Source organism: Callithrix jacchus, chromosome 6 (assembly GCF_049354715.1).
Source record: "Callithrix jacchus isolate 240 chromosome 6, calJac240_pri, whole genome shotgun sequence".
Taxonomy (NCBI): Eukaryota; Metazoa; Chordata; class Mammalia; order Primates; family Cebidae; genus Callithrix; species Callithrix jacchus.
The window spans coordinates 125,861,192-125,888,408 of NC_133507.1; the positions used below are offsets into that span (position 1 = coordinate 125,861,192).

At 41.2% G+C, this 27,217-nt stretch overlaps 1 protein-coding gene across 4 annotated transcripts in view; it reads left to right on the forward strand.

The window, feature by feature from the left end:
* Positions 1-11,424: 11,424 nt before the first annotated feature.
* The window catches only part of PARD3B (par-3 family cell polarity regulator beta), a 1,139,106-nt gene continuing 1,123,313 nt past the window's right edge, over positions 11,425-27,217 (forward strand). For all 4 annotated transcript variants that reach the window (XM_002749672.6, XM_035305418.3, XM_008999274.5 and 1 more), the window contains exon 1: positions 11,425-12,042. In XM_002749672.6, the coding sequence (XP_002749718.3) occupies positions 11,923-12,042 (120 nt within the window). In that variant the 5' untranslated portion in view covers positions 11,425-11,922. The remainder of the gene's footprint in view (positions 12,043-27,217) is intronic.

Here is a 27,217-nt window from a genome sequence, read left to right on the forward strand (position 1 = left end):
AGTTGAAACAACTGAATGGGTGTTTCTTCAGTGATAACTATGGTTTAGCTCATAAAGTTTTATTTTGTTTCGTTCCGTTTTGTTTTGCAGGGCATCCTTGTTCTGTCAACCAGGCTGGAGTATAATGCTGCCATCATAGCTTACTGCAGCCTCAATCTCCTAGGATCAACACACCTCAGCCTCCCAAGTAGGTGGGACACAGGCGTGAGCCACCATATATGGCTAATGTTTTTATTCTTTTTAGAGATGAAGAATGCTACCCATGCTGGTCTCAAAGTCCTGGGATCAAGTGATCCTCCCACCTCAGCTTCCCAAAATGCTAGGATTACAGGTATGAGCCACCACACTCAGGCCTTAGTTCATCAGGTTGTAAAAAAAAATAACAATTGCCTTTTGTATATACATATTTAGATTGCTAACTTCTCAATTTGTAATAGCAATTATAAACCTTAGGCAGCGAAGAGAAATTGCCTGGATAAAGTTGAAGGACCCAGTTGATTAACATCTCATCCTTTAGCCAAAGAGATGGTAAGAAAACACTTTTTCTTAATGAAAAGTAATCTAAAACTTATTTTTATTAAAAAACAATATAGATGTATTGTGGAGTAGAATGCAAAATTAAAATGATTTTCTTTTAGCTAGAATATGAGACATGAAGGGGTGTGCCTTTCTTGCAATGGCTTCTGATATGGTTTCACTGTGTCTCCACCCAAATCTCATCTTGAATTGTAATCCCCATGATCTTCAGGTGTTGTGGGAGGGACCTGGTAGGAGGTATTTGAATTATGGGGTTGGTTTCCCCCTTGCTGTTCTCGTGAGACTGACTTCTCATGAGATCTGATGGTTTTATAAGTGTCTGCCATTTTACCTGTTTTCACTCATTCTCTCTCCTGCTGCCCTATGAAGAGGTGCCTTACACCATGATTGTAAGTTTCTTGAGGCCTCCCCAATCCTGTGGAACTGTGAGTCAATTTTAAACCTCTTTTCTCTATAAATTACCCAGTCCTGGGCAGGTCTTCATAGCAGCATGAGAATGGACTAATACAACTTGCTTTCTCAAGATGCTGGAAGTTCCTGTTAACTCTTCTGTGCGTTCAGGAATCCTGCTCACAGACCTCAACAGAAGAAGTTTTGACCATTATATCAGGCCCATATGAGCCACTATCACTGAGCTATTATCAGCTATTTCTTTCATTCCATTTTCTGCTAATTCACCCTTTTGGGTGCTTTTGTCTGAAAATAACTGGAGTCATTTACAATACATTCCTTCATCTATTCCAGCATTTATATTATCTTTGAGTTTGTTAATTACTTATTACCTGAGCCCTTATTTCCATGTAAAGCATTGTGTCTATGTGTAGGTTGGATTATCTACAGAACAGACTATGAGATGGAGATTCATATGTGTGAAGTTATTGTTGTATGTGCTCAAAATCAATTCTTGTGTGGAAGTGAAGTAGGAATATGCAGAGAAAGGAGTTGGGCAGGGACCCTTTGGCAACAGAGGTTTATCACAACTATGATGGACATTCAGAGTTGATCAGCCTTCAAGCAAGGGGTCTGGACCTTTATTCCTTCCCTCACACACATATACCACTCACTGGATGTGGGCATGTGGGCTGCCCTATGAATGAGGCCCCATCTTGACCAGTGAGGCTCTGTTCCATTGACGGTCATTTCTGGACAGCTGCTCAGATGAGATCCTTAGCTGCCAACAATACCAGCATCACAGGATGAGTGCTCAGTCCTGAAGGGGAGGTGAGTCTGTGTGATTCACCATAGCACACATTATACTATAGTAGGGTAGGGGTGGGAAAGACCCTTACACTCAATGTAAGGGTCATGGCCTATACTCCTATGATAAAAGACAGATTAACAAGAGAAAGGCATAACAAATTTTCTAATTAAAGTGATATGTAACACAGGAGCCTTCAGACATGAAGACTCAAACACCCAGGGAAAACTATACCTTGTTATGTCTGACTTTGATGAAGAATAGGCAGATAGCCATGTAGAAATGTGATTGGACAAACATGGTATTAAATAATGGAAATGGTCTAGGGAGGCAGAGACCTTGCAAGGCCTGCCTAGATTCTTCTTGGCCTCTTTGTATAGAGTTCCTTCCTTCTAGCTATCAGGCAGTACTCCTCTGAAACAAGGGTCTTATGCCCTATTACCAGGTAAGGTAGGTCAGAGAATTTCTTTATGGCCAGCACCTACACAGAAAGGTTAAGTAAAGGGAAGGCTAGAGTCATATTTCTGGGCTTTATGACTTGTTTTGGGAAAGATGGGTTCTATTTTCTATGACCCACTATGGGGAAGAGGAATTCTGGTTTCTGTGACTTGCTTTGGAGAAAAGAAGGGCAGAGGGGCAGGACACAGGAGGGCAGCAGAAGGTCAGAGAGAAAGACTGTGCTTCTGAAACTGCTTCTGAGGGCTTCCAATCTCCCTTAGTTCAAAGGACTCAGCGTGCCAAAGTGCCATACTTTGGGATATTGTTTTCTGAGCCCTAGCAGTAGGGTTCAAATGTTCTTCTAGAAAGTTCCTCCTAACAATCTGCTTCTCAAGAATAAAGTTTGGTTGCCTCTGGTTTCTGCCTATGGTTGGCCATATTTGCAATCATCAAATGCAGTTATTTGAGAAGAAAAGGCTTGTTTTTTTTTTTCTTTTGGAATGCAGAAAAGACCCAGGTTTTGACTCTGTTCTTATGCTGGATCTTCCCATTCCGAAGGGGTGTTTCCTTGGTGCTTACTCTAGTTTAGCTCATAAAGATCTTTTTCTTTTTGAGACTGAGTTTTGCTCTGTTACCTAAGCTGAAGTGCAGGGGCACGATCATATAGCTTCCTGCAATTATAGCTTACCAACTCCTAAGAACCAGTGTTCAACTTCCTTTCTTCAAGAAAATTTATTCAAGTATCCATTGACTTCCCTGTTACTCCAGTTATCATCCAGTTTATTGTCAGTAGGCCTTGGGTTCATTCTGGCAAAAATATATGTAAAAGCCTTGGGTCCATGACTTATTGTCCGCGAATTTATCTCTTCTTGAATTTACTTATGAGTTCTTTCTGTTCTTTGCTAAGATAAATTGCTTTGGTTTTGAGAATTGGACTTAATCAAAGTAATGTTACAAAAAACAATTGGTTAGGGGTGACTGTTACTCTGACAATATTTGTAGTTGGTACTGGGGTCAATGGAGAGTTGAGGCAACTCCAAAAGTGCTTTCTTTTATCTCATGAGCCACTGAAATCTCAAGGTTTTGGCTTTTTGATTCCCTCAATATCAAGCAGCCAGTCTTCTATTCCACAACCTATGTATTAGAAGAAGCCAATCTGTCTGGCTTAGCTGATTACCATCGACTTTATTTGCTTTTAATATCAAATTATATCATGGATATCAGCTAGCCCATGCATGGCTGTCCTTGAGTCAGGAACCACTCTTGGTCTTATCCATGTCTATCCTAATCTTTCAGCATATAGCACTGCCTCTTTCAATAAGGGACTTGCAACTTAATGAAACTTATTGGATTTGGTAGAGGCAAGACAAACATATGCTACTCATTGTCAATACCACCATTTTGTGGGTTTCAAGTGCCAGAAGTTTTATGTACGTAGTAAACTGATAGTTCTTTTTGTTTGCTGTGAAATTGCTCTTTTCAAGTCTGGTGATATATGTTGAAGTCCATATATAACCTATTTATTTTCTTTATTCTATTTATATTCTGATTATATAACAGAAGAGTGCAATTGCAGAAAGTTGCAGCAAATATGTATTAACCAGAGTGCACACGTTTAAAGGAAAATATGGATTAAATCATTTTTTGATATTGAAATAAAAATTATACTTATATACATGTGGCAAAGTATTAATGGCTTTCTCAAGTAATTTTATGCAAAGGAATCATAACTCTAAATCATATAGTCTTTCAAATCTTGCATTATGAATTCATGAATTAGTGTCTAAAATTATAGCATATAAAATAAGTGAAATATTATCAGATAGCACTGTAGTTTAACTGCAGCATTTAATATTAATATGATCTTTTGGATTTGCTGCTTAACAGTACTATGCAATCATAGCTAAACAAAACTATTAATTTGAGTTGATAAATGAGCAAGAATAGAATTTTTTTATTTTTTAAATGATGATGGAAATTAATGGTGATTTTGGCAATCAGGGAAAAACTTGTATTTCACTGTAAAAATGTACAAGTACTTTCTCTTGAGAAAAGCATGAATTTAGCCTAGACTGGGAAAAAATTTCATTCTTACAAATATACCAAATTGAATTGGAAACATTGTTAGTGCTTTTCCTAAATTAAAAATATTAGTAAGATTTAAAGTCTCTGTTATGAATTGTTGTAGAAGCCCACGAGGAAAGGCCTTCTGGGCAAGTTATTGGGTTTGTTCCCAAACTCTTCCTTGCCCTTCTCCTTGCTAACTGGCTTCCTGCCAGTCCTGCTAGCACTACACACTGGTAGAAGCATGGAAGGGGGAAGAAAAGAATCCGTGGGGGGTGTATTTCTCTCTCTTGTTTCTTCTCTCCTTCTCTCCCCTGGTTGTGTTTTCTGGCTGTGGCTGCAACTCCTCCTGATAGTTGCAGGTCTTCTCTGGACAGGCTCTCTCACCAGGTTCCCAGCTCCATCCTTGCTGTGGTTTTAGCTCCTGCCAGGTGGCCCAGCTTCTGGGTTCTGCTAACAGTCTGTGTCCTCCCTTGCAGGCAGCCAGCCCTCAAGAAAGAAGCTGCTTCCTGCTGTGGCTAATCTCTGAATTTCCTTCCCATATCTTGCTTGGCTTCCTACCCTTTTCATCAACAGCTTAATTAATTTCTTGTATTCAACTCCATTTCATATAGGGTATGTTTTCAGTTTGTCTGACCGGACCCTGAATCATATGGCATTTCTCCACTTTCCCTTCATGGAATAGCAAACTAAAAGGACTTTACATTAAGCAATAATACAGTTAACTACTTTGGATAAACATATGTAAAGGTCGAGATATTTTACAAATATGTACATATGTGACGTTTCACTTAAAATCATACTTACATGACTTACTGCAACATCTTTCTTTTGGATTCTTCCCAAATTCAGTCACCTCCTACTTGATCTTTATTTATAAAGATGTCAAACTCATGACTATCAAATGCTATTTTATGCATATGACTCCTTTGCTCAAACATCTAGAGGCTATCTCTTTGGTGCTTTAGATCCAAACTCCTTAATCTATTTCTCCCAGCTCTCCCTCAATCATTTTCATCTTTCTGAATCTTTCTAGCCTTATACCCTATGTTAAGCTCTGATGAAACCTATCTGTTCCGGTCAAACTCTCTTGCTTTCCATTCTTAACATTCAATTTCCTGTTTTCTACTGTTGTGTCTTCACTAGGGCAGCAGCACCCTTCCTTATCACATCTTTGACATTGATAATACCTCATATAGAATAATACCTTATTATCATTAACAATCCATCATTCTACACATATGTGACTTCTCCAGATCTTCCTCTTTTTGAATATCTGCATTTTCCAGGATTTTAGTCTAAGCTCTATTGCCTTTTCATCTTAAACTTCTTCTTTGGATTGATATCTTCTGTTCTGACAAGTTCAACTCCAATCTATGACCCCTATATCTCAATATATAGTCTTTAGACTTTCTCCTGAGCTCCAAACTTTGTATTTCTAGCTGACTAAACCTTTTTATGTGGGTGCTTCACAGGCACATCAAACTGAGAATGTCCCAACTGAACTTACTCTTTCCCCCCCAACATCTGCAGGCTCCCCACTTTCTAACTCCCTTAGCTTTAATCAAGAATGTCTTTTTTTTTTAAGATGGATTCTCACTCTGTCGCCCAGGCTGGGCTCACTGCAACCTCTGCCTCCCAGGTTCAAGCAATTCTCCTGCCTCAGCCTACCAAGCAACTGGGATTATAGGCACATGCCACCACACCCAGCTAATTTTTGTATTTTTAGTAGAGATGGTGTTTCACTATGTTGGCCAGGCTGGTCTTGAACTCCTGACTTTAGGTAATTCACCTGCCTTGGCCTCCCAATATGCTGGGATTTCAGGCATGGGCTACCATGCCCTGTGAATAATGTCACTTCTTAACTAGTTGTCTGAACTGGAATCCAGTGTTTCTTAATTTTTCCCCAAAGCCTTATCATGCTCCACCACAAATCCAGAAAGGTATCTCCAATCTTCCCTTCTTCATCTATATTGCCTTACTCTTTTAGGAGGCTACTGCTGTAGATGATCTCTTCAACCTCATTTCCTGCCTGTCTTCTGGCCCATTAATGATCTGGGAACCAAACTGGCTTTTTCTTAATTCCTAAAACACTTTACTCTTGGTCTTATCTCAGAGACATTTGCATTTGCTGTTCACCTTTCCTCTGGGTTCTTCCCAAAGTATCTTTTTTTCTCTTATCCATCCAATGTAAATAGGTTCTCCCTTACCCAATTATTCTTTATTACACAACCCAGCTGTTTATACCTTTTATTATACTTTATAAAAATGTGCAAATATTTTGTTCCTTTGATTAGTCATTTATTATATGGCTCCTCACTAAAGTCTAAGCCTCATAGTCACTTTGTGCTCATTTACATTATAGGTGTTTAAAAACTACTGTTGCATTAAAAAATGAATGGCGGATTGAATGAACTAAGCAGGGGATTCTGCTTCTGCCTGTCTCCCAGGTCCTCTGTATTCCACCAAACACAAATCTGATCATGTTGTTGTCCTGCTTAAAATCCTTTGGTGGTTTATAATTTTCTGTAATAATCATTTAAATACTCAGCAGACTTTTTTGATATCTGCAACTGTGGGGAGAATAACTGTTCAGAATCTTAAGTTTAAATTGCAACTGCAGGAATAGATAGAAGAATGAACAGCATACCAGCACTTCCTACCCAATGAGAGTTCAAAGTCTTGAGCCATGGCTGGCCATGGTGGTTCATGCCTATAATCCCAGCACTTTGGGAGGCTGAGGTAGGCAGATCACTTGAAGTCAGGAGTTCAAGCCAGCCTGGCCAACATGGTGAAACCCTGTCTCTACTAAAAATACAAAAATTAGCCAAGTGTGGTGGCATGCACCTGTAATCCCAGCTACTCAGGAAGCGGAGGCAGGAAAACTGCTCAAATCCGAGAGGCAGAGGCTGCAATGAGCCAAGATGGTGCCACTGGACTCCAGCCTGGGCAACAGAGTGAGACTGTCTCAAAAACAACAACAACAACAAACCACAAAGCCTTGAACCAATGTTGGTCAAAAATCTAATGTTATAAATTCTATTACCAGGCAGACAGGGAAATGAAGAAAGCACTAGACTGATCCAGAGGATCTGGGTTCTAATCCTGGCTTAACCAGTTTCCTTGACTAGTCCAGTTTGCTCATCTGTAAAATGAGGATATTGTACCAAGTAATCTCCAAAGCCCCGTTCAACTCTGTAATTCTGTGATTCTCATGTACTAGATTAAAAGTTTCAATATTAATTTTTGAGCATCAAATGAAATAGTATATAGATTGTAAAGTAGAATACACATCTTAACATTACTTTTGCTATGGTTCTGGCACCCTCATCACAGAGCTAGTTACACTTGGTCTCCAGAAGTTGTGTAGTTGATGTGTAGTTTCTACATATCGTTTGAATTGTTTCATTTTGGAAGTAGTTTCAGACTCAATGAAAACAAGTGACATTTAAAAATGCTAGCAAATGAAAAAAAAAGTTGAAGGAGGGCAATATATCTTGCCTACTGTGTGTTGGGTGCTTTATGTATGTTACACCTTAAAATAAAGTTATCATCCCATTTTACAAAAAAGGATAGTGACATGTGCCTAAGATTACTTAGCTTATCTACTGCTTATCACTGCTCATACATGACTTAAACACTGAAACATCCCAGGCCAAATCTCCCTCTAGCTTCTGTCAATTACATGGATGACAGTTCGCTTCCTCTCCAAGTAAAGGGATATAAATGAGAATCAGAAAGCCAGCTTCAGTAAAGTTAGTAGAATTGAAAAGAGAACTCTTGGTTGCACCCTTACCTCAGTTCAGAAGCTAACCTTGGACAGCTGCGCTTGTTGGAGAGCACTCCGACCACTGCTGTTGGCCCTTTCCTAACAGTCTTTTACAGACACCTAGAGGTGAAAGGAGCCGGTTTTATCCTGAGTAGGGCCTATTCCTGTGCTTACTGTTAATGGGCCCCAATAAGCTTCAGAGAAGGAGATCACACAATGAAGAAAACATTAAATAATCAAAATTAGCAATAAACAGCATCAGAACAGTTTCCTTGCTTTTGGTTATTCATTTTACTTTTTTTTTTTTTTTTAAGTGATGCTCATTTCATGATTCAGCTCCTTTTCAAGAAAACAAACTGAGGGAGAATATTAATTTCTACAGAGTAGAATTCAATGTAAGGAGGGGTGATCTAGCTGTATCATTTGTAGAGACTTGTGATTCTTGCTTATAGGATAGGCAAAAAGATGGAACTTCCAAAAAACTGGTGGCCCATAAAATTCCCATTAGGGTGAAGAGCATTGTTATTTGTACATCCAGGAGAGCTACGGAAATAACCAAAAACGTCAACAAATAAATGCCATGCAGTATTTATAGACAAACACATCTAAAGAAGAATCCATTCTTGCCCAGTTAAACAATAACCCAGACACTTTGCTTTTAAATATAAAAAGAAAAAAGTGAAAAATAATCCCCATTTTTCTCTTTCTTTTTTTTATGCAGTCCTTACACCTTGCTTTCAGAAGGGAGCAAAGAACATAGTCTACTAATAATCCACAGGTTTTAGAAATAATTTAATTAGTAAAATTGATTAATTTTTTTGTGATAAATAGTACTTGCTATAAATAATTCCTTGAAAGGTGAAAATATTTTGTTTAACATGTGAATCGGTTACTGGTCAACTATAGGTTAAATATTATCATTCTTCATTCAATATACACCTGATAGTGCCTGTCACTTTAGTTAAACTTTCGCAAGTCAGGGCGGTTTAATAATATTGGTTAGGATTATTGTTCTCTGTATAACATTTCTTACTTGTTAAGCTGTTGGATAACAAATGAAAAAATATCATATCACAGGCAATATTTATCCACTGAGCAGGCAAAACAAGAAACTGGAACCCAGGCCTAGAATCCTCTAGTATTACTCAACCAAGGCAAATTATCTATTGTCTTCTGCCCAGGTGGTCCCATGGGGCATGAAATACTGATTTAGGAATTTGCTGGGTATGAATGACTGTGTGTTGCAATTGTGTTCTTTTTAAAAATCACTTGTTGATATATGATAAATTGTTTCTATGTATGCTGTGATGAGGCTGAATAACAAATTAAAGCTGGCTATTTAATAAACATGAAATGTCAATACTAAACTCTTCATACTAACTCAGGGCTATAAAAGGTCACCTTGTGGTGTATAGAATTGCACAATGCACCATTCTCATCCTTGTCTAGAGTCATCTCTTCCTTCATCTCATGATGGCATGGCCTCTGCCGCATCTCCTAAGTCCTGATTCCAACTTTCCAAGTGGAATTGGGAGAGCTAGAATGTCCTTTATGGTTCACATGAAGATTCTCAAAGCCAGGACTTCGGGTGGGGGGTTCTAGGTATTGGGAAGAAGCTAAAGTTGGGCTGAGAAGGAGTTTGTGGAGAGGAACAGGAGCTATTCATGACTGGAGCAGCAGAAAATGAGTCTGGAGCAACTGTAAAGAAAAAAGCCACAAAGCAGGAAGGATGGCAACATACAAAGTTATTTCACCATTGGAAAATCTTTGCTCTGTATCATTCTACAGGTCCATGAAATACCCAATATTAAAAGTGAGGGCCACACATTAATGCATGGCATTAGTATTTATTTGTTTGTTTGATTTACTCATTTGGTACTTCCCATGTAAGAAGAAGCATAGCAGTACGATGAAGACTCTGGAATCAGATGGCCTGGGTTTTAAGCCAGCCTCTGGTACATTCTAAGAATGAAATTGTAACCAAACCATTTAATCTCCTTTGGTCTCAGCTACTCATCTCTAATAAGAGGATATAGTGCCTTCTTTGAAGAGAGCTGGGCTGAGAATTGAGACCACACTGAGGAACAGATAGAGCCAAGAGCTGGAGAGAGCTAGCCGCTGAGGATATGGTTTGAGTTTCTGCTTTCAGCCTTGCCGCAAGGGAGTGTTCTCTGGATCTTCTGATTCTATGAGGAGATCGATTCTGTCTTTGGTTTATTTAAATATAAATTAGTTTGTATTGGATATTTAACCAAATTACTATGGACTTGGTTTACATGATCCTCTTGGTTGCCATTGACCTTCTATACATAGAAGACAACCAATATATATTTATTGAATGTATGAATGAGCTAATTAAAAAAATCTCTCAAAACCCATAAATTTAATCTCCTGTGCATTATGATACCATCCTAGGCAATTCCAGTTCAACGTAAGTGTGTCCACATAGGAGTAAATCCTTCCGTAGAGAAACACATGATGCAGCCCTGAGGGTCTTACAGGATATCCGGCTAAGATAACTGCTGGGAGAGACCAGAGATTGAGCTCCGAAGACCTGAGTTCTTTTCAACAGAACTACCAACACCTCTGTTGACCTCTCCGGGGCACCGTTCTTTATGCACAAGAGGCGAAGAATAGTATCTACCTATGGGGTTGTTGTTAAGCTCAAAGGAGCTTATTTACATGAGACCTAAGAATGAAACAAGTGTAATTCATTGATTTGCCCTCCACATAGTCCCATTTCAATTGGCGATAGATACACACCTGCCAAATCATGAGCCTAAAGGTGTTTAACTTTTTTTTTTCTAATAAAATGCCCAACAGTAGTCGCATTCCAGAAGGCTATGTGTCAACACACGCGATCATATCTGGGTTTGGGGTGTGACCTTTGGCCGAATACTCGGTGTCCTCGTCCGTAAAAGGAAAGGTTCGCTTCAGATCTGCTATCCCAGGGCTCTAGACAGCAGCTGCCAAGGCTGTGCTTAAGAGAGCTCCTAACAGGCCCTCGAGCCACTCCAGCCTCTCAGCACCTGGCAGCCTCGCCCCCGGGGTGTTTTTGGTGGGCGTGACTAGAAGCACCTGCTCCCGGGCTCCTTTTGCATCTTGCTGCAGTCCCCTCCTGTGAAGGGTGCAGCTCTGCAGTCTCCTCGCTCTTCTCTCGGGTGTGCTTTCTGAGATCCGGTTTCAATCCCCGAGTGGGTAGCCCTCGGGTCCCCTTACAGCTCCCCAGAGCTCCGTGTGCATGCGTGCGAGAGGGAGCGAGCCAGGGAGCGACCCAGCTGAGGGGACGAGGCTCCCGGGCTCCACTTACCGGCCCGCAGAGCCTGGGCACGGCGTCGCCCAGAGCGCGGCGGGGCCGGGGAGCGCGGCGGCCCCTTTAAGAGCCGGGCCCAGGCCGGCCCCGGGACCGCGGGAGCCCAGAGCGCGGGCGCCGCGGAGGAGTTGGGAGCCGGCGCAAAAGTTTCCTCCCAACTCCAGCCCCGCGCGCCGCCGCCGCCGCCACCCACTCCAGCCCGGGGCCTGGGGCCGGCCCTGCCACCGCCGCCAGGGCCAGGGCCAGAGACAGGGCAGGGCGAGCAGTTTCGCTTTGGTGGGCGCGGAGCAGCAGCCTGGGCCGGGCAGGAGTGGAGCGGGAGGTGGAGGAGGAGGAGCCGGGCCGCAGAGCCGCAGCGTCCCGGGCCGCCGGGCACCTGGGAGGTGACCCCTCTCCGTGGCCGTCCCTCCCCGATTCCCGCTGCCCGCCGCCTGCCCGGGTGGAAGGGGCGCTGCCGCGAGCCCCCGGGCCTCAGGGTGCCCCGGAGAGCGGCGCCCCGGGTCTCCGGGCCCACCCGCGCCTGGCGTCCTCCGAGAGTGGGGGCTGCGCCCGCGGGGTCAGACACCTGTTCGGCCCTGCCCGGCGTGGTCGCCGGGGGCCAGGATGAAAGTGACCGTGTGCTTCGGTAGAACGGGCATCGTGGTGCCCTGCAAGGAGGGCCAGCTGCGCGTCGGCGAGCTCACCCAGCAGGCGCTGCAGCGGTACCTGAAGACCCGGGAGAAGGTGAGCGCAGAGAGGAGGAGGGGGGCGCGGCTGCGGCCAGGGCACCTGCCAGGTGCGACCCGGTGGTGGTGGCGACGCTCAGGGGATGCAGAAAACCCAAGGGATAATGGGGCACTGCCTGTAGATGCATCTGTTGTCTATTGCTAATATCAGAGACCTGGGTGTCTTTGGGCATTTGTGGGCCTTGAACTCCGAGAGTGGTTGGTGGAACCGCAGCATTGGAATCTCTTGGGAGCTCCTTTGAACTGCCCAATCTGGGGACTTAAACACCAAAACCACTGACTCGGGATCTGCTCTTTAACGAGATCCCCAGGTGATTGGAATACCCACTGAAGTTTGAGAAGCACCGGTTTGGAACTTGTTTGAGGGAACGTCTTAAAAGGTGCTGCTTATCTAAGTGTGATTTTTGACCCATTAAGGCCTGCCTCACTTCGGCTCCCTGGAGTTTAGAAAGTTGATTGTACAAGTGACACATACTCGGAAGTTAGAACTGATGGGGCCTTTGGAGTTTCAACCTTGTGAGCTGCCCAGTCTCAGTGACTGGCAGGAACGCAGGTTGGAGAATGTTTGCTTATCCAGCCAGTCTACATTTTGAGTGTTTTCAGTTTAATGCCACAGATTCTATGAGCATTTATCATGTGTGTGGGCTGTTATTCAGGTCCCGAGTGACTATTAAAATGAGAAAGATGTCCCTACCTCTGTCGCTGAGGTCAGGAACAAGTAAAAATTAAGTGAGAATTTTTTTTTAAAGTGTGAAATACATGATGAGAAAATATCTGGTGCTAGAACCTATGCCTAGTATTTGGGTAACATTGGGCCTCTGGGACTTCCTCAATGAAACTTTTAAAAATACATTGGATAACCTTTTAATTTTTTGAATCTTCACATGGAACAATTTGTATGTCTCAAATCCTCCTCAAACAGGGCAAGTCACAAATTCTTGTCTTAGAAGCTAATGGTTCTCTTAAAATTTGGTCTGAGGCCATGTGACTAACATAGTAGATTGGTCAATCTAGTGATGGAAAAATGTAAATCATCTTACATTTTAACTTCTTATAGGTTACCCAAAGCATGAAAGTAATTATTTCTTACAAGTATATAGTTTAGGGGTTTAAGAAAATACTTGCACTGTCTTTGCCTCCAGTAAGGACTATTCTACAGAAAAAAAAAAAAAAATCCAGCTCTGGATAAATACATGCATATGTTGCTTTGGATACTTAAGAACTGGACCAACCCCTAAAGATGAACTCTTTATTGATGGAATTGAGATGGAGGAGGGAAAAAATTAGTGACTTATAAAACCATGTGAAAATCTACTGGAATGTTGTGTGTGTGTTTGCCATTGTTAAAATAGCGCGTGCTGTTTATATCATGTAATTCAGTTAACTGAAATTTAAACAAGTAATCAATTGTCTATTAAATCATATTTTACTAACTCTTGAAAGTGGGTTAAAGTTAATAGTAACAGCATTACTCCAGACAAATTACTGAGATCTTATTGAAGGACTGTCTTACTGAGTTGAAGTTACTTTTTAACTATTAAAAAATAATTTATGCCCTCAAATCTTGTATACTTAGAAGTTTAGTACAGGGCGCTGTCCAAGTAAGAGATAAGCTACAAGCTTGTAAATAGTATGAAGAGAACTAACCAGATGGTATTTAATGCACTATAATTTGATCATAAAAGGTGGTAAAAAATTATTGATATTCTGGAATGGAAATGTAACTTATAATGTCACAGAACCCATGCTGTAATTGCATTGATCAGTTTACTGTTACTACCAGACTTGTATTTTTCCGTTTACATTTATATATTAGTGAATGTGACATTTAAAGGTTACCTACAGCATATAAATTTTTTTTGCTTTTAAAATTTCCTTTTTAGAAATAGTGATGATTTTTTCTCCTTCCCAAATATTCTTCTCCCATAGTTTCATTTTAAATATTGTAATCATAATATTTAATATTAAATGGTATTCCTAATGGCATTGAAAGGTCAATAAATAACAAATTCCATGCTTTTATTTTTTTAAATGAGAAATGGCCAGAAATGTCAAAATTCAATTTGAAAAACAATGTGTAATAAATTCACTTTCCATAAATCAGTGAAAGACAGTTAAAAGGCTTGTCTTCCTAGACAGCAAGGTTTTAAGCCCTGCTCTTCATACTAATAATCACATTAACAAATAACATGTATTGTGCTTATTCTGTGCCTGCCCTGTTTTAAGAGCTTTATGCTTATGACTTATTTCTCACAATAACTTTAGGAGGTAGGTAGTTTTATTATCCCCATTTTACAAATCGGGGGAAAAAGGGACACAGAGACATGACAAGTAAGTGGCAGATCTGGGTTTAGAAACCAGGAACTGTGTTTCTAGATCTTTGCTCTCAGCTATTAACTGCATAGCCTAGTACTATATATGTTGTTATGAACTGGAATTTATTCATATGATTTAATGCTTGTTTAAAAAAGACATTTCTATCTACTAACTGCTATATCACATCAACCTAAAAATAGCAATTTTGCTTCTTGAATTGTGATGGACAATCCACAAGTTTCTCTTAATTATATCTTTTGTAAGGTCAACATGTAGAAAGTCTAGTTTCTGAGGCAAATACTGTAGGATTTGCAAATTATCTATGAAAAATATTCCTCAACCTAACTACAAACGGGAAAATGGGCAAGATCTTACACATCCAGGTGAGGAGTGTATAAAGAAACAAATTTGGTGGGAACATGAATATAAATGTAAAGTAAGTCCATTTTTTCCTGAGGCACTGAGTAATTTAGATGGGAGAAAAACAGGTTTCAAGATTGAGGATGGAAGTTGAGGTTTCTAGAGTTTGGAAAGTAAGTGAAGCCCAAGGATATCATTCCAGATTTCGTGGACAGCATCTGAGAAGTAACCACTACCTGCTGAGAACAAGGAAAACATTTTTGGAATGTTGGGAGCCCCCGAATCAACATCAGATAAGGCCATACGTTGGTGTGATCCTGAAGATACAGGGGGAGCTTTTGGGAAGGCTTTAATTATATTCTGAACTCTGGGACTTTGAGGTTCCTGCCACCATTTGATGAACTCCATTGGAAAGGCAGTAGACTGCGAGGTGAGAACTATGGGATTGCTTATCTCGGAATCCTGGCACTTCATCAGTGTCCCAGCTTCCAAATCCAATTTAGTGAAGTTGTTAGTGGAGAAGTGATTGTTGTCTTACGTACTCATGGTGGAGATCATTGAGTAATTAGTTAAATTTATCATCAAAATTACGTGTCACAGGTGAACGGGTAATTGAGCTTTATCCTGCAGGGACTCCCAACCCTGGCTGATCATCATTCACCTCTAATTTTCATTTAACATTTTAAACAGTACAGATGCCTGTGTCCCTTTCTCCGAGATTCTCATTCATTGGATTTGGAGTGGGTCCTGGGCATAGGTATTTTAAAAAGCACTCCAGCCTATTCTAATGCCTGGCTGAGGTTGAGAACCACTAATCTACTCCTCTAATCTGTTTGTATTGCTGAACTCATTGGATTTTAAACTTTTTTGATGGCAGACGCTGTGTCTTAGATGTCTACACACCAACCTGTTATTCAACAACTGTCCCTCTACTACTCTTAATGAATTCTTCCTACAGAAGCTGCTCAAATAATTGGTTAAGGTGAACATTCACTGTATATACACAAGTGTCCCTTAGTATCCACAGAGGATTGGTTCCGGGACTTCTCTTGGATGCTAAAATCTGCAGATGCTCAAGTTCCTCATATAAAATGGTGCAGGGTTTGCATATAATCTACACACATTCTCTTGTATACCTTAAGTCATCTCTAGATTATTTATAATACCTAATAAAATGCAAATGGTATTTAAACAATTGTTATACTGTTTAGGGAATAGTGACAAGATAATTGCATGTGTTCAGCATAGTTTTTTTTCCAAATATTTTTGATCTGTGGTTGGTTGAATCTGCAGACGCAGAATGCATGGATGCTGAGGGCCGACTGTGTGTCTGTGTGTGTCTATCTATATATGTATGTATTATGTATACACACTGATGAGGTGAATAAGGGAAAGGCTTGTCTAGTAATGAGGATGTATAGTGTATTCAGTGGTTGAAATGAATGAGAAATAAGAGCATTGAATCCATGGGATAGTGGGCATGCTGGAATTTACAAAGGCTAATTTGTGGATCTGACTGTATTTTCCTTTTTTAAAAAGGAAAAATTACATTTGATAGCATTTTCAAGATGAATCTTTTCTGTATTCAGATATTTTGAATAATATGTTTGTTTTACAACTTGGGGCAGCTTCCCAGAACTGGGAATAGTCTGTTAAGACTAACAATTCTATTCTCTGATTAACTGTAGGATCAGAATCTAAGAGAATTTGTGTAGTGACAAGAATCTAATATGATAATGTGTGGGAGTAGTCTTGAGGAATAGGCTAGAACTCTTGAATTTCTAAAATTTTGAGGCTTTGATGCCTTGTTACCTAAATAGATTTTAAGGCTCTTATATACATAAGCTAGATCCAGACTGGATTCTTCAAATTCTTTTCAATTTATTGGGCACTGACTTACTTGAGTGCTTTATTTCTTATTCAGACATCTCTTCTTCACAGCATGTGGACAGAACTGACTCGCCATTAGCATTACACATGCTTCCAACTTGGTTTTGGTTCTGCTACTCAGCTTGCATTGAGCAGCTTCTAAGTTTGCAAACAGAGGGCTCGTGGGGCCTGCTGTGACCCACAGACATATTTTCATAGGTCTGCTCAGTGTTATATTTTGACTTAGTTGTCAGCGTTTAAATATTTCAAGATTTCATGTAAAACTCCAGATTCCTTTCGTCTTTGGGGGGAAAAGCAAATCGGAAGCTCTGACAATGCTGGGCTTTATTTTCCCACATAGCAACCATCAGTTGGAGCTGAGACATCTCTGTTATCTTAAGAAGGAATTACTAATGCTCCAGTCTCCATTATTGCTTCGCTAACAGTGAGGATAAGTTATTGTCATCAGGCTTGACTGTTTTACTCTGTGCTTATTTTTTCACTTATGGCCTTAATGCATGGTTGCTATTTGCCTGGCCTGCTGGTAGCCATTTGAGTGTGCGCTCGTGGACCCTCTCTTCCCTCTGTCCTTTTTCTTTCTCACACACATACCCACACACCCTCTGTGTATAATCCATGCACATAGGGTTTGCTGAACTGGGTTTGACCAGTTAGCTGAGCAGAGTTAATTGCTCTGTGTGAGATTGGGAGCCGCAGCCCTGATTTGTAGCTTGAGGCCTTGTGCTCAATCAAGTGGCTTAGTTAACCAGGAATTCATTCCCAGGGTGTTCTGTGCCATGGATTCCCATTGAGGAAGTTGGGCAAATGGTAGTGTTGTTGCATTTTCATGAGACTGTTGTCAGAATGGACTGTTATAGACATCTGAAGAGTGTGTTACAGATTCAGAGCTTTGGGCCTCTCGGAAAATCTAAAGCAATGTAGTTGAAATAGAACTTTCTGGGCTGAAGAGATGTTCTAGATCTGCATCTTTCAATAGAGCAACCACTAGACACATGTGTTTAAGTATTTGAAATGTGCCTAGTTGAACTGAAGAACTGAATTTAAAGTTTTTATTAACTTAAACGTAAATTGCCTCAAATGGCTTGCTTTAGTGGACAGTTCAGGTCCAATGCTCCTCTGATGGGTTTTGTTAGCTGCTTTTGGAAACCACTGGCTTAAAGCCCAGATCCCAGGCAGTCCTTAACTTGACGTTGCTAATCAGTTCAGAACTTAGCCATCAGAAAGGGATCTTCAGTTAATCTTTGGTATCCACAGATGGTGGAAAGAGAGCCTTTAAACCTTAAATTCTCCACCTAGACACTAGCAAAAAAAATAGCTGGGTTGGAGAGTAAGTCTAGATTGGCCTCAGTTTATACCTTTGGTGCAAGAAGCTAAGGATGTACATCCTCTGTCTCCAGTATTGGGCAGAGAGTGTGCCAAAAAGGCGCAGTGAACAAAAATATGGGCCATTTTTAGTGAGATTTAGATGCTTCTTGACTGGTAGAAATACCAAACATTTTTAAGTCGCAGCTGTTTATCTTTGTTTTTATTGCATTTGCTTTTGGGTTGGTGGTCATGAAATCCTTGCCTAAGCCAATGTCTAGAAGGGTTTTTCCAATGTTATCTTCCAGAATTTTTATGGTTTTGCATCTTAGATTTAAATCCTTTATCCACCTTGAGTTGATTTTTGTATAAGGTGAGAGATGAGGATCCAGTTTCATTCTCCTACAGGTAACTAGCCAATGATCCCAGTACCATTTGTTGAATAAGGTTTCCTTTCCCCACTTTATGATTTTTGTTTGCATAATGCAAAGAAAAAGATCTGTTGGCTATAAGTATTTGGGTTTATTTCCAGGTTCTCGGTTCTGTTCCAATGGTCTATGTGCCTATTTTTATACTAGTACCATGCTGTTTGGTGACTATGGTCTTATAGTAAAGTTTGAAATCAGAGCTTTTGCATAGCAAAAGGAACAGTCAGCAGTGTAAACAGAAAACCCACAGAGTGGGAGAAAATATTCACAATCTATATGTCTGACAAAGGACTAATATCCAGAATCTATGATGAATTAAAACAAATTAGCAAGAAAAAAATAATCCCATCAAAAAGAGGACTAAAGACATGAATAGACAATTCTCAAATGAAGATATGCAAATGTCCAACAAACATGAAAAAATGCTCAACATCACGAATGATCAGGGAAATGCAAATCAAAACCAGAATGCGATACCACCTCACTCCTACAAGAATGGCCATAATCCAAACAATTTTTAAAAGTAGATTTTGGTGTGGAAGTGGTGAACAGGGAACAATTCTACACTGCTGGTGGGAATGTAAACTAATACAACCACTATGCAGTGTGGAGATTACTTAAAGAACCAAAAGTAGAATTACCATTTGATCCAGCAATCCCACTACTGGGTATCTACCCAGAGGAAAAGAAGTCATTTTATGAAAAAGATACTTGCATATGCATGTTTGTAGCAGCACAATTTGCAATTGCAAAAACATGGAACCAACCCAAATTCCCATCAGTCAGCCAGTGGGTAAAGAAACCATGGTGTGTGTGTGTATATGTGTGTATGATATATATGTGTGTGTGTGTTTGTGTGTGTGTATACACACACATGATGGAATACTCCTCAGCCATAAAAAAAGAATGAAGTGATGGAATTTGGAGCCAGCTGGATGAGATTGGAGACTATTAGGCTAAGTTGAAGTAACTCGGGAATGGAAAACCAAATATTGTATGTTCTCACTCATAAGTGGGAGCTAAGCTATGAGTATGCAAAGGAATAATAATGACACAAAGGACTTTGGGGACTCAAGGCGAAAGGGTGGGAAGGTGGGTGAGTGATAAAAGACCACAAATTGGGTGCAGTATATACTGCTCAGGTGATGGATGCACCAAAATCTCACAAATCACTAAAGAACTTACGTAATGAATCACCACCTGTTCCCCAATAACCTATGGAAATAAAAAAAATTTAAAAATACTAAACATTTTAAGCACCTGCTTCCTGGTACCTACAGTCTCCTGACTTTTTTCTTATCTACTGTTCATTCTCAGGCTCTTTGGCTGGTTCCTTCTTTCCTTCTCCACCTCAACACTACAGTACCCCAGGACTCAGTTCTTAAATCTCCCCGTCTCTCTCTACTTAACAGTAATATGGTTCCAACTACCATTGGGGTAGCTCCAGCCCAACTCTTCCCTGAACTGCCCACTCTACATATGGCTGTCTTCTTGACCCTTTGGATATCTGGTGGGCATCTTACACTTATAGCATGTCTTCAAATGAATTCCTAATCCCCAACTCCAAATCAACTCCTCCTCAATCTTAGCATGTCATTAAATGGCAAGGCCATCCTTTAGCTGTTCTGCCAGAAATGCTTGTGATCACCCTTGACAGTTGTTTTCCTCTCATGATCCACATATGGTCGGTCTGCAAATCTGGTTGACTCTGCTCTCATACTAGATTTGGAATCTGACTGCTTTTTCCCTCTCTTTCCTGTTGGCATATTGGGGCTTGTTTAACTAGTTTTTCTTTAGATAGACTTTAGTGTCTCTGTTTCTGCCCTTCATACTCTCAGGATACTGTCTCTCCTTAACGCAAAAGCTAGAGTGATAATTTAAAATTCTACTCAAAAATCTTCCAGTGGCTCCCATCTCTCTTAAATGAATTGAAGTGCTATGCAATCTGACTGTCCGTGCAGAAAAAAGTTAACATAGCAGGCCTAAGACTACTACCCTTAGAAAGGCCTGCTTGTGAAGCCAGGCTTTGGCTAATGGCATCTGGAAAGTTAGCTTTGTGGAGGGTTCCCACCATTCCCTCATCGGAATGGCTCACTGTGCAAAACTGTTTCTGCAAACAATGTGGCTTTTGCTGAACACCTGTTCTTTTTCTGAAAGTCTAGAATTTTTGTATATGCTAAGCTGAAGATGCCTATGTGATCAGTCCACAGTAAAAACCTTGGGTGCTGAGTCATTATTGAGTTTCCCTGGTAGGCAACATTTTACACATGTGATAAGAACTCGCTGCTGGAGGAATTAAGCAAGTCATCTCCACAGGGAGAAGACCCTTGGAAGCTTGTGCATGGTTTCCTCCAGACTTCACCCCGAATGCTGTTTTCTTTTGCTGATTTAGCCTAGTATCTTTTCATTAATACATTATATCCACAAAGGACCTGACAGAGTGACTCACACCTGTAAGCCCAGCACTTTGGGAGGCTGTGGTGGTCTGATCACCTGAGCTCAGGAGTTCAAGACCAGCCTGAGTAACATGGCGAAACCCCATCTCTACTAAAAATATAAAAATTAGCTGGGCGTATTGGTGCACATCTGTAATCCCAGCTACTTGGAAGGCCGAGGCAGGAGACTCACTTGAACCTGGGAGGTGGAGGTTGCAGTGAGCCAAGAGTGCATCACTGCACTCCAACCTGGGCAACAGAGCAAGATTCTGTCTTTAAAAGAAGCATATCAACAACTGTGAATATATGCTGAATTCATTGAGTTCTCTTGGTAAATCATTTAACTTGGATGTTCTTTGGGACTCCGATATCCTCTCTTACCACTCTGACCTCATCATCTACCACACAGCTATCTCTGCTCCTGCTTTAGTCATGCTGATCTTTTGTTATTCAGTGTGCCAGACAGGCTCTTACCTAATGCTGTCTTCTCTCTGCCTAAAATATTTTCTCTCAGTTATCTACCTATCTGCTTCTTTCATAGTTTCCATGTTAAATACTTGTTTTCTTCTTCAGGAAGCCTTCCCAACCACCCTATTTATAATTATAACCCTCCAACCACCTTTTCTATTGCCCTTCCATGATTCAGTTCTATCCACAGACCTTATTCTTCCTACCATACCACTTATTTTTGTTCATTTCTGAACCCTTAGCTCCCAGAACAACACCAGGTCATAGTAGGATATCAGTAAGTTCTTTTTCAAAGAAGGAATTCTTCTACCATGGGTCCGTCACCACCTATTGCAGCTATCTCTTGTTGTATTATAAACTACCACCAAAATGTAGTAGCTGAAAATACCGCTCAACAAAGTGATTGTGTAGGTCAGGAATTTGGACCAAGCACATGGGGGGAAGTCTCTATGTGGTGTTTTCTAGGTTTGAGATGCTCAAGATGGCATCTTCACTCACATGTCTGGTGCCTTAGCTAGAATGGTTCTACTGGCTTGGAGCTGGCTGCATTAACTTGCCTGGTGATACATGTCTGAGGCCTTGGTTCTTGCTGTCAGCTGGGTTCCTTGGTTCTCTGCCCTATAGTCTCAGGACCTGATCCTCCTCACATGGCCTCTTCTCATAGTCTCTGCAGCAAGATGGCTGGACTTCTTACTTGGCAGGCCAGGGATTTTCATGCTGTCTTAATGTCACTCTCCATTTTATTACAGATATATTCACAGTTTGCTTAATTTGCATGAGTGTAAAAATATGTGTATAAACTTAAAATGGAGCATTTTCAGAAAATTGGGCAATAAACTACGTAACTTTGTGGTATGTCTGTTAAGGCCTCATCATTCAGTTGGTTATGCTGGTTTTCACACCTTCCCCTGCAAAACTATTCTCAACAAAATTATCAAGATGTAGTGGCTGAAGCCCACGGTTACCTTTTATTTCTTGTTTTTGATGAATTCCCACCTTTTAAAGCCCTCTACTCATGGACCTTCCAGGATTTTTAAACATCTGTCTTCTTTTAGTCTTCACAGATGCCCTCTATACCATCTTCTTGTATGCCGGTACACTGGGGTTCTGGCCTTGTCCTCCATGGGATCTCATTCACCGTTTGGCTTCACCTATCCCCAAATATACACGTCTAGCCCTGAACTTCCTCCAGACCCCAATATCTCTTTGCCTCTGGACTTCATCCCCTGGATGTCCCACATACAATTCAAGCCCACTCTATTCTCTGTTAATCTGCTTGCCCCATTCCTTGTAGTCTGTTGCTTCACACAGCCACCATCATTCACCTGGTTGTCTAATCCAGAAACCTGGGTGCCCTTCACTCCTTCCTCATATTCCACCACATGTCCAGTTGGCCAGAAATTTCCTCTGATGCTTTGAAGTGATCTCTCTTAGATCTGCTTCCTCCTTGTCGTCTTTACATCCCAAGAACAGAGAGCGAGTCTTATTTATTTTCTTATCTCTGTTTTTAGCACAGTATTTGATGTATAGTATAGATACTATAAATGCTTGCTAAACTATGGCAGATTCCACATTTTAAAAATAAAAGTGAGAATGACCTGTAGTCAACACGGTGTTTGATTGGAGTCTTTATATATGGCGTAGTGGTTTTTTTAAATCTAAATGCAACTTTTCTCTTGATTGTCTTCAAATGCCTCATCATCTCCACATTTGCTGTAGGCAGTAGTTTAGTGGTCCATTATACCTGCCACACTGATTGTCTTAAATAACAGTTTCAAATTCTGACAGGTTGACTTGCTTAGATTTTTCAGACTGAGTGCTCTGTAGTTTTGGATTTTCTGTGAAGTAACAATGTTTTTGCTTCATGCAGATTTGTGTGATGCAGTCTCTTGTGTTTGAACAATGTTTGATTTTCAGCATTCATTAATTTCATGTTGATTTAAAAATTATCTGGATTATCTCAATTTTGATGGATTCTTTATTTTTGACAGGCGTGATGTCTCTCTTAGGAGCTACTAAAATTGGGCCTGCCTCCTGTTGCTGGGCTCAACATTTTGATTGCTGAACTGTCATTTTTGGATTGCAGTGTGGTGGAATTGCAGGATATCAAGACAGACCGGTTAAAAAGGTTTTCTCTCAATTTAGTCTCTATCAGATGCAGTGCCAAGTATCTTCCAGATAAATATGCCTGCATTGATTGCTCTTGTCCTCTGCCTCAAGTCGAGGATGTTAAACTCTCTGGGTGGTCCTGGGCCTTGGACAAGTAGGTGGTGGGTCCAATGTGGTGTTGGAAGCTGATGGCAGAAGAGACATCCTCAACTCTTGGCTCATCTATCAGCAAGACCAGAGAGCCACTTTAATGGGAAATGATCAGAGCTATTTTATGGCCTCATTTGGGGCAGAAATGAAGGGCTTATGGGGAGCCCCCAGGCATAGACTTCTAATATATTTTTAGAGATATTTAGGATACGTTTGCTTTTTTTTTTTTTGACATGGAGTCTCACTCTGTCACCCAGGCTGGAGTGCAGCGGAGTGCCATCTTTGCTCACTGTGACCTCTACCTCCTAGGTTCAAACAATTCTTCTGCCTCAGCCTCCTCCTGAGTAGCTGGGATTACAGGTGCCTGCCACCACGTCTGGTTATTACTATTATTTGTATTTTTAGTAGAGACAAGGTTTCATCATGCTGGCCAGGCTGATCTCAAGCTCCTGGCCTTAAGTTATCTGCCCTCCTCATCCTCCCAAAGTCCTGGGATTTCAGGCATGAGCCACCATGCCCGACCCCCATTATTCTTTCATAGAGGCATGAATCCTAGAATTTGACCTCTAGCAATGATGGACTTTTGAAAAAGGATATGTAGATGTACAGTCATCCCTCAGTGTACTTGAGGGCATGGTTCCAGGACCCCCATGTATGCCCAAATCTGCACCTACTCAAGTCCTGCAATCGGCCCTGCAGAACCACGTCTCATACAAGTCAGCCCTTCATGTACACAGGTTTCACATCCTGAGAATACTGTACTTTCGATCTCTGTTTGGTTGAAAAAAGTTCTGTACATAAGTGAATCTGCGTCATTCAAACCCGCGTTGTTCAAGGGCCAGCTGTAACTTGTGCCACTCCTCTCTACAGAGAGGTGGCCAGATTCTGCAAGCAGTGCAGATGTAGTGAGGTACCTGCCTTAAGCATGATGGGAACTCACTGCAGTCTCTTAATTCCATCAGCATCACCTAAAAAATGTGCTGTGTATTCAGTGAGGTCTCAGTCAGACTTATGATTAGGGGATCCTGTGTGAGGGTTGCCTATAAAAATCTGATTATATAGAGGCACTTCAGTCACATGGGGGAAGATTTAGATAGTGACTTTGGGTCAGTATTGTGTTTTCTGCTGGGCATGTAGAGTAAAATAAGACACAGTTCCTGCCCCCCGTGGGCTTATAGATTTAAGAGGCATAGAGGACCATGGAAACAAAAGGGCATGGTATGGTTGAGGGACTTTGTTTGGGGCAAGGAGAGGTGGGAAGTTGGGCAGGTTTCACTGCATGAGCTGTACCTGGCCAGGGGTTTTAAGGATGCATGGACACTTGCCAGGGCAGTAGGAGTGGAAGAGAGGGCAGGACATGAGGGAGGTTTGGGGGCAGCCTACTGCTGTCTGAAGGTAAACATGTATGTTTTGTTTGAAGGAGGAAGTTGGGGAGAAGAGGATAGAATTATGGGAAATTTCTCCAGGGCAGTTGTGGGTGGGGTAGTAGAGAAATGAGTAAGTCAAAGCCAGAGTTAAGGAAGAATTCTGGGCAGGATGGAGATACTGTTGAATTTAACTTTTTGTATTGATTGCCCTAGAGAGTGAAGCTAGATGAGGCTGGGACTGGAGGTAGAGGAACTGACTCAGGTCTTGCTATGGGAATGGAGGTTAGATGTCTTGAAGCAGAGCAGAAATGAGCTTTGAGGTTTAAAAGGCAAAGTAATTAGGCTTGGGGATTGACTCTAAGTGGGAAGAGAAGTGTAGGTGGAACTGGGGAGAGGAAGCAGTCTCTGACATTTCAGTGAATATGCCTGTGTTCTAGCCACCCAGGTCTGGAGTTCAGAGATAAGTAAGACATGGCCTTTGCCCTACAGAGCCTGATAGCTAGGGATAGGTGAGGTGGGAGACCAAGAACCATTGAAAGGGGTGGTGAGCAGTGTGAGAGCCTGGAGAAATCAGAAATCCTGAGTTTGTAAACATGCCAATCTTTTGCACCAGTTGTTCAGTATTGGATTAGAGCCTTGATTCAAGGTTGGGATTAGAGGGCAGATGTGGGAACAATCTGGTGCCCAGAAATAAAAGTTGTTAGGCTCAATTAATGAAAGTATAAATTACATGGATGGCTTTAGACTTTAATAGTCACAGTGGCTGGAAATCTTCCATTGCTCCTCTGGACCTGCTCTTGACCCTTTGCCAGTCCCCTCTGTGACCAAGGAGATTAAGCAGAGTGGACTTTCTTGCCCTCTGGTTTCTAGTTAGTGTTGGCCACTGGGGAGGTCCCAGCAAGAGGACAGAGGGTGGGCAGCTCCCTTCCTACTAGCTCACTGTGGGTTGGGTGCTTTTGTTTCCTAAAGGTCACTGCTCCTGTTAGGCAGACCTCTCTATGTGCTTGTTCCCCTGTCATTTTTGTTTTTTTCTGAGATGGAGTTTCATTCTTGTTGCCCAGACTGGAGTGCAGTGGCACGATCTCGGCTCATGCCTCCCTGGTTCAAGTGCTTCTCCTGCCTCAAGTAGCTCCTTCTGAGTAGCTGGGATTACAGGCATCCACCACTATGCCTGGCTAATTTTTTGTATGAGCCTACGCCCCCGGCCATCTCCACTGTATTAAGGTCACTCCTTCCCCTGGCCTGTTGAGTCTCAAACTATGACAAGGGATTGCCACTATTAGCATTGTCCCTTGGTGGTTTAGTGCCAAAGTTTGGACTGATAAAGGCAGTAAGAAATACTTGCCTGCATGACTCAGTATCTACAACACACACACACACACACACACACACACACACACGCCCCTGCCTGAAACAAAAGTTTCATGAGAGTACTTACCTTTAATGTGAATGATACCCTCTGATTTCTAAATTCAATTTGTTTTACTGAAAAAGTAGTTGGGGTATGCTAAATTGATTTCACGAATGGGTTAGGACTCACAGTAAAAAAAAAAAACAAACAACAAAACCGCTGGAGCTTCCTGATATTTAGGGACACAGGTTGGACCATCAGATCAAGTGACTCAGATATCCCCACAGTGCTAAGATCTGATTGCTTATAGATTTAAGCCAAGTGTGAGGCTTAAGTTAAACTTCTAAAATGAAGTTAAACTCCTCAAATCAAATATACATTGTAGGTGTTAATACATGAATTTTTCTGTGGATTGTAATGCCAAGTACCTTATATATAATAGAGATAAGATTTGGATCTTGAGACGTGTGTATGGCTAGTGTGTGAACTAAAAGTCATCCTGGCCCAGAAGTCCCTGTGGCTTGATCAAATTTTGGAGAAACTGAGAGTTTTACTTGTCATCTCATATATCTTTTGTCATGACATAGTAATAGTATTGGTAACTTTAAATATTAGGTCTGGATTACTTCCTTTTGTAGCAAAGAGTTGAGGAAGTATAAGATGGAAAAATAATCCTTGTCTACGTATTTATAGGCACATTCACAGAGATTCAGTGGGCTTGAGTTTTGACAGCAGTGTTTGATCAGAAACATTTTCCCAGAATCTTAAAAAAAAAAAAAAACTGCAGTTCAAATATTTCTAGTTAAAGGAAAAAAAAAAAAAAAAAAAAGCTTTTTTGGTTACTGTAACCAGATTTGTGTTTCCGATTTTTCTCTCCTTTGTTTCACTTTTGTCTGCAGCTAAGGAAGGGCCACTTGGGAAATGCAGCTGTAGGTCATAAGGAGTCCCTCACTCTATTGCTGTATATTCCTGAGGCTGCCATGACAACGTACCACAA